The sequence below is a fragment of the Polistes canadensis genome, unplaced genomic scaffold, assembly GCF_001313835.1.
Source record: "Polistes canadensis isolate GaletaPanama2010 unplaced genomic scaffold, ASM131383v1 scaffold_73, whole genome shotgun sequence".
Taxonomy (NCBI): Eukaryota; Metazoa; Arthropoda; class Insecta; order Hymenoptera; family Vespidae; genus Polistes; species Polistes canadensis.
In genome coordinates this window covers 367,964-376,826 of record NW_014569620.1, presented here as the reverse complement: position 1 = coordinate 376,826, position 8,863 = coordinate 367,964, and the positions used below count along the sequence as shown (strand labels likewise).

Genomic DNA, 8,863 nt, shown 5'->3' with positions numbered 1-8,863 from the left:
TCTCTCAAACATTTTCGAGGCTTTTCGAGTTAAATCTCGGACGATTAAATTACAATTGACGTTAAAACGAGAGTATGGCTTTGAATTATGCAATGTCACGACTAACGCGACCGCTTCTCCTCGATTAATCGACTTGGTCTCCCTTAGCAGTAGCAACACCACTACCACCACCCCCCATCACCACCTCCTCTACTTACACCTCCTCCTCCTCCTCCTACGAGTTTTCCCTCTTCCTCCAGGGGACGAGTTTCTAATTTGTCTCTTAGATTATGGTAATTTCTCCCTCATACCAAACCGCTTTCCCTAGAGGGAGGGGGAGGGAGGGATAGAAACGAAGTAGAGGAATCCACTTGCCCGTTGGAAAATGAACCTAATTCGTCCACGCGCGAGTTCTCCCAGTACTTGCACCGCTTCCAAAGTAGATAAACTAGATAAAGCGGTAACCTATATATGTATGTACTACGTGACCGCGAACCATGTTACGCCAAATGCACCCAACCTGTGAAAACGTAGCGAATTCCGAATACTGAAACTGTCCGCGATTAAAGTCTCATGGTTAATCTTACACGTTGATCTTATAAAAGTAATTCGCATTTCTATCGATTAATTATTACAAGTTTTTAACGAAGGATCTTTTCGAGAATCGATTAGAAATTTCGTTCGACATAATCTTTAAATCCTGTGATAGTTTCTTTTCTACTTTCCAGACGAATAGTAAAGTGAATTTAGATTTTGTATTATTTGGTGTTAACAAATCGTAGAGACAATTTTAAGTACTGCTTAATCTTTTCTCGTCCTACTTTTCTCTTGCAACGAAACAGTCATCTTAAATGTTGTTTTATGCAAAACGCATTAGTAGCGGTTGTTGTACAGTACTTTTCATTTGTATTTAATTTACCGCGGCCCTGAGTTTGCAGCAAATCGATCGGTTTTTAAAGTGCTAATACTATGTACATGTACATACAAATAAATGCTCCTTTTCTTTCTTTTTCTTTTTTATTTTTGCTGTATACGTAATATTAGTGAGATAAATCGAATTTTCTCGATCGAAATTCAAATTTGAACTTTTTGTTTTCTAAGCAAATACATAGAACAACTAATGTTAACTGTCTAAGCTTTAAAGACAAATTTCCTACAAGTTTTAACTTAATTAGAAACAGATAATCTCGTTCCTCTAGATATATATAACGAATTGTATATACTCTTACCAAAAATATATATGTATATACGAAATTTTATTTATTTTGCCCTTTAAATTTTTTTATTATATTGAAAAATCTAAATAAATTGAAAACGTCAGTTAAAATTAAACGTCAGTAAACCTGACATTTCGCCTCAAAGCCTTATATCACTTCAAACCTAAAATTAAAAATGACAAAGTTTTGTCAACAGTTTAATTCAAAATTTTATTTTGTATATGTTTCAACGTGAAACAAAAGGGATGATTTCAAAGATGTTTATGATGATACATGCAAGGGGGGGGGAAGAAAATGGAGTTGGGTGATAATAATAATTGCGAACGATCCGTCGACAGCTACAAGTCAAACTCACAACATCAGTTACCCAGACACGTTAACCGATGCATGAGCGTTTAACCACGACCACATAACACGAAGGTAAATGCTAGTAGCCCGGTGCCTGCTAAATTTTCGAACGTTTTGCGGAAATGTCATACGATCGAGCTCGACCCGTTATCCGCTGTAATCAGGGCGCGTTCAAGTTTATCTCATGCTATGACACTGTACTTTCATGCACAGCCTGTTACATACCATACACAGGGAAAACCTGTCGTTGCTTTCCAGAAAATTCAACTATCTCGTCGATAAAAATCAAAGGAACCAATTTCGAAATAAAAATTTTAACCTTTTTCACTATTTCATCAAACCATTTTCCCATTCTCACCTCTTTTCTCAATGCATTCGTACGTTCTCGAATCAACTATAAATGCATCGGAGAGAATTCATTTTTCCAATAGATTTTCGGATTTATTAAAGTACTTAACAGAAGAGCCACGGTGTTAAAAGGATTATTTTGGTATTAAAGTTTACCCTAAAGAAAGAATTTATTCTTTTTTTTGTTCCATTTAATTGAAATTTAATATATCTATTAAATATTATTATATATAAATTTAATAAAATGTAGATTTTTATTTGTTATTATTATTATTATTATTATTATTATTATTATTATTTATTTCGAATTTACAATTAGTTCTATATATTATTTTATATCTCTTCAAAGAAAGACATAATACATATACACTCTAATCAATTTTCTTTCACGATATTAAATATAAACGTAAGCGGATGGCCTCATTGAAACAAGGAAAAAGTGTAAACTTTTTTTTTTCAAGACCGTATATACAGTTAATACTTACCTACTTTAATACGGACAACTCATTCTGTTAAAACGATAAAAAACAAGTGGTTTTTCAATACGCGCTAAATAAAGGTATTACTGACCTAAATAAATTCTTAGAATTTGACTGAACACGTCAATGTTAGACAAATGTGACACATTTCACATAAAAGTATCATTGACCTATATATATATATATTTTTTTTTTTAATTCAACTCATTTAATCGATAATAAAAACACGTGTGTTTATGATACGCGTATATATATATATATATATCTAACATATAAAGATATCGTTGACCTAAATAAATTCTCAAAACACGGCACGACGAGTCAATAAATAAACAGATGTGTTCTCGATACTTTCATAGCATAAGAATATACTCTGACCTACATAAATTTTTCAGAATTCGACTGGACGTTTAATGAATTTCGAATAGGTCGTAAGTCGAAGTATCCGATCGTTGATCTTCCATAAGGTGTATATATAGAAGTAAATTTTATATAGAAGTAATCATAGTAAAACGTAACGAATGTCTTTTGAAATTTGTAAACCCTTGCACGTCAGACATTTGTTCAATACAAATGTGGTGCCACTGGACAACGGCATATTGTATATAGGATTTTAAACGAATAAACACGGATAATAAAAAATAATATATATCGTCTACATACGGATTAATCAGCAAATCCAAATATCTCTAATTGTAAGTAAACGATAAAAATCACAATAAATAAATGTTTCTTTTTTTCCAGAAGAAAAAATTCGAAAAATAGAAATAAAACCAATACCATATAATAGGTTATATACTGAGTTCAATAGAAAAAAAAGAAAGAATAGCATATCCGTTTTCGTTATCTTTCATACACACATTTTATCGTAAAATGAGAATCCCTCGATCCTCTGAGGTCAAATATAAGAGACATTGATAAGTCTCCTAACGGATAGAAGAAGATGTCGCTAGAATTCGCATAATGTGTTCTCTATCATAGTAAGAGATAAATTACGGCAACGTATCCTAGAACTGCTCTCTCGTCTCGATTCTACGTCGACCGACGTGTTTCCTTTTCCGTCGATTTAGTAGCTCTTCGCGATTTATCGTTCCTATTAAATCGGCTAAGGGTAAAGTCGTGATAAGTTAGAGTGGAAGCAAGAAAGAAAGAGAGAAAGAGAAAACGAGACTTGGACGTCAGGTGAAAGACAAGAAAGAAGAAGAGTGGGTTAGAAAGGGATGGAAAATAAAAAAGTATTAGAAAGAAAGAGAGAGAGAGAGAAAACGATATCGGTATCGAGAAAAGAAAAAGAAGGAAAGAAAGAAAGAAAGAGGGAGGGAGAGAGAGAGAATGATATCGGTATCGAGAAAAGAAAAAGAATAAAATGAAGAAAGAAAGAAAGAAAGAAAGAAAGAGAGATTCCTAGAACGAATGCCTTCGATTTAACTCTCCTCTTCGATTTAGGAGGGCCCATCGCAGCAGGCGCCTTTCCAATCGACGACTAACGAACGATCCGTGCGTTCGTAGAATTTGTTTCCCTTCTCCGCTGAAGCTGTCCTTTTTATTTACGAAACCCTTACCCTTCCGTCTTTTTCTCTCTTTACAAAGAATCTTCGCGTCTTTCCTAGCTAGCTAGCTAGGCTATGCTAGGCTAGGCTAGCTAGCGAACAGCAGAGCAGAATCTTTAAATTTCTCAATTAAACTTCCCGACGATTTTATGACCTCCGTTTCTCGTGATTTAGGATCTAGATGAATTGAAAGTTAAATTAATTGCAGAAGGAGACGAAGGAAAGGAGGTCGAGGAAGAATTAAGAGCGGACTATACGAGGGAGGAATTGAATGAATTGGTGAGTGCCTTATACTACTTTGAGAAAAGGAATTGAGAAAGATGATAAAAGAAAAAGAACGTGTCGTTCCGCGTTACAAACGAGTAAGAATATAGAAAAATCTTAACGTCGGGGAGAGATAACTCGCGTCGAATAAAATCATTAAGGGCTAGATCATTCGTATAAAAAGACAGTTAAAAACTTTTATCCAATTTCTTATTAGAAAGTAACCGATCTTAACGATCTTTCAATATCGTTTTAATTGCATTTTCATTAAACACGTTCGTTCGTTCCGCTTTTTTAATTTATCCATCTATCTATCTATCTATCTATCTATCTGTCTTCTTCTTTCTTTTTCTTTCTTTCACACAATTTTCTTATAACGTTCGAAGAGAAAGAAAAGAGAAAGAAAGAGAGAGAGAGAGAAAAAAAAAGTAAGATCACAGTTTTTGAAGAGAAAAGTTCTTAATCCTCGGAGAATCTTAAATAGTCTACGTTTCTCGAATACAAATCATCCTCACCCTAGACGAATTTTCGTTGTTGGCTAAGGTATACTGCGTAAAAGATATGACGACACTGAGTGGATTGTCGAAGAAGGATTGGACGTATCAGTGTCATCTGATTATTCAAGAGTTCTTTGAAAGCCCAAAGCATCTCGTGCTCTGCATATACTACGAGGATAAAAGGAACGTACCAACGGCCTTACTGTATTTCCCGTCAACACCGGTACACGAGCTTTGTTACTTCTTACGGAAACCTAACGAGATATTTCGCTTGGAGAATTTCCACGACAGCGTTGCGTTTGGCTCGTTCAATGGTAACGTCGAAGCTTACATTCTCGGAGTTATTCAAAATGCTCTGGCGCCAATATTCTTTAAGATAGACTCCTGGCCCGACAGTATCCTTTATAACCCTTTTATTTTTATCCACTCGTATATTTTATTTTTCCTTTTTCGGATTAACTTTGAAAAAATCCTTCCTCTTTGGCAATTAAACTCACCGGGTGATTTGGAAAATCTTTGTGTCGAAATATCGAAATATGGCAAAAGTAACACTGCAAAACATTCGATATACGAACGGGTATATAGCAAGGTAGTAAAACAAAGAAAAATAAAAAGAGAAAAAAGAAAGTAAGAAATATTAGGCATAGGAAAGTTTTACGATCCTTCAAGGAACGACACGTGCCAGGCGAAAGTTTAATTAAATGCTCGAAGCCAGAATGCCGATCCTTCCGATAAGCGAGAATATCTTCATCTCCGAGGTAGAATCAAATTTAACTTCTACCTCGTAAATGATCTTCCCTATTCTTTTTTATCTAAGCACTCTTATTCTTGCATGTGCCTTCAATGTTATATATAATTAAATGAAAAATAATATTAATCATAAGAGAGAGAATTGGGGATTTAACTAACCTAAAATAGGTAGTAGATAAATGTATAGAGGATATATTATCGTAAAATGATAAAAGGGAGAAAAAAAGAAAAGAGAGAAAATTTAATATGTTAAGGAAGAGATATAGAAGAGAGGAAAGGTCCTAATCGTTAACTTCCAGGCAGTTTCGGTCAGTCCGAAACGGTAGGAACGAACGGGCAAGCAAGCAAGCAAGGAAACGCGGGCGGATGGAAGTAGTTGCGGTAGTTTCTCTAGATTAGCCTAGCACGATGCCAAGGGCGATCACGTGGATACGCGGACCGCACATTCGCTTCGGCTTAAGGTCATAACAATCTGACGTGATGACATTACCAAGTGAATTTGTAACTTCACTCGCAATCCCGTTACTAAAACGCGCGAGCAAAGTTTTCGAAAGCCCACGAGTTCTGCCGACGACTCCATCCACGTGCTGAACTCCTCTACGTTCCTGCGCACACCGAACGTTATAGTAACAGCAGCTCGATTTTCTCCTCGATGGGGACGACTAGGGAAAGAGACACACACACACACACACACAAAGAAAAGACAGAAAGAGCATACCAAGCGAAGTTATTATTACCATAATTTTCGGCTAAATGCACTGCCCAACTCGGCGCCGGTAAATTCAACGTCGATGTTTGCTCACGTACGTGAACGAAATTACTCAGTCGCCGAATACGAAACGATTGCGTTGCATTCGAACGAAATCCACTTCGTTATTTCTAATGGATTCTGAAGTAGCGGATTTGATCGAATTTCCACGGTTCATCGTATCCCTCTTTTTTAACTCTTCCATGTGACTCACTTCTGGTACGAGAATTTTCTGGATTTGTACAAACTTTTCATTTCTAACTGGTTTTTTTTTTCGAAATTTTAATTTACGTTTGATTATATCACCGATGACGTTTCTATTTTAACGACATATTTTCAATAGTCGCTTTCCTTTTGTGATCTTTTGAAAAGTAAGATTTGGTTCGGTTTTAAAAACAAAAAAATATAGCCGAATATTTTTATATGTATCACGATATTATAGTAATAGAAAGATTTCTATTGGAATTAAGAACATCCTAATATATATGGAAGTGTCGATAAAGACAATTAAATGTTACCCCTACCTTAATTCGACCTTGCTTCCGAAGTTTATTTATCTTCCTTAACTAATGGCCCACTGAAACACATGCGTGAGGATGGACTTTCACACGAATATGGACGCTTTTCTACACAACTTGACCGATCTCACGTACAAAATGCTGGGCTTAACTGTGATATATGTACCAACCTTCAATAAAGATCTCACTGTCGAAAAAGCCAGCGCTGATAAGGAGTTGATCAAACGGTTCGAAACTGTGGTGACTTACTGGACCACTCAAATCAAATTGACCCTTATCGATGAGGAAGAAACCGACCTGCACGAGCTTCTCTCCCTTGATGACGAATACGAATTTTGGATCTACAGATGTAAGTCAAATTCCTGTTACTTTCTTCAAATTATTCGGTTTAACGATCGACACGATTCAAATTATTATTATTATTATTATTTTTGTTGTTGATATAAGAAAATTGTTTCTTTACTTCGTTCTCAGATGATAATCTCTGTGGATTAAATTACCAACTTCAGAAGTCTACGGTTGATCGTATCGTAAATGTATTATTGGAAACTCAGTCAACTTACGTGCGTCAATTTTTGACGCTACGAGAAGAAATACAACAGAAAATGCTCGAAGCAAAATCGAACATTGAGTATTTGACACTTCTAAGGGAATCTTGTGAGGAATTAAAGCAATGTACGAGACCAGGTGGGTTAGTTCCGATTCTGCCAAAAATTATACATCTCTGTAGAACGATTTGGTTAAACTCGCCCTTTTATAACACCACCGAGAAAATGGCAAATCTGTTTAGCGCATTAAGCAATCAGATCATTATAATTTGTGGGAACTTTATCGATCTTCAGCAAGTATTCAAAGGAAAAACTCGTGCCAGTATCGAAATGTTCACCGATTGTATTCGTGCTTGCGAAGATTATAAGAAACATTATTTTCAAGTAATTACATTTATACATATTCTTTTAATCGGTAAATCGATAAAAATCCAGCCACGCGTAATTGAATTATATTGAAATTTAATTTAACTGCGTTGTTCATTTGATTTGATTTTTATTTTTTTTTTTTTTTAGAAATATCTGTTATTTTTAAAAACTAAAATATTTGAAAACAAAAAGAAAACCAATATTAAATTGCTTCTACAAAAGTTTCGTACAAAATTTACATTCGTTATAAAGCGAGATTGTAATAAATCTCGAAATATCCATTTCTCTTTCTCTGAATGCAGAAATAGTATGCTTTGGCAATTACAATAGATTACAAAAATATGGAATTTTTTGAAGTCGAATAATGTGTTTTATATTGATCAGAGTGTTCGGAATTTTTGAGTACATACAGAGAAAAATATTAATATGCTATGTAAAGTAAAGAAGGAATTTAAAAACATGGTTTTTTATTTTTGTTCATTGATCAGTATACGCGAAAGCCTGTCAATTTAAAAATGTGTTCAAATATTTTCATAACCAATCTACTGCATTTATATCTACTGCATAAAAATAATATGAGTAGGAATAATATGAAAAAATGAAAACTTATTCATGATCTTCGAAAGCAAAATTGATTTTGGTATTAATGAAAATTATTTTATATTAAAACTGCGCGTTTAAAATCGCATCATAAATATACCATGGATAAATACATTCAAAGCTTATTGTAAAGCTTATTGTGTCATATAATTCAGTAGAGCCATAGGTAAATGCATTAAGAGCTTATTGCATTTCATGTCATTGAAATTATTGTTAAAGTATGAGAATATCATAGAGAAAAATATATTAAATTGGAGCGTATTATTAAATAAATGTATTAACGTTAATCTACTGGAAAGAGATTTTTTATACATTCAACATTTATTCTACACAATTGAGATTTATTTATAACAATAACATTAATTGCTTTTTATTCGTATAACGTATTTTGGACGAATTATTTGTCAGTAAACGTAAGTCAATATTTGTCGCAGTACAATTTATAAGTATCACATTCGATAAAACGAAAAAAATCAAATCTTATTAAAATCGCTATTCAATCAAAAAAAAAAAAAAATAATCAAAATTCGCGCGCGTGAAAATTTCAAATAACGTGTAAGTTAATCTTGAAGAGTTGTGAACAGTGAAAACCCCTATATACCCGTTTAACTTTTCTTTGAGAACATAGAAGTAGTTTAGACAACGTAG

General features: G+C 34.1%; 1 protein-coding gene across 1 annotated transcript in view; it reads left to right on the top strand.

Annotated features, from left to right (window-relative positions):
- Window positions 1–4,746: 4,746 nt before the first annotated feature.
- LOC106786407 (dynein heavy chain 2, axonemal) overlaps window positions 4,747–8,863 on the top strand; it is a 36,800-nt gene continuing 32,683 nt past the window's right edge. The window contains 3 exon segments of the mRNA XM_014747761.1: window positions 4,747–5,079; window positions 6,780–7,047; window positions 7,173–7,630. Coding sequence (XP_014603247.1) covers window positions 4,747–5,079; window positions 6,780–7,047; window positions 7,173–7,630 — 1,059 coding nt within the window.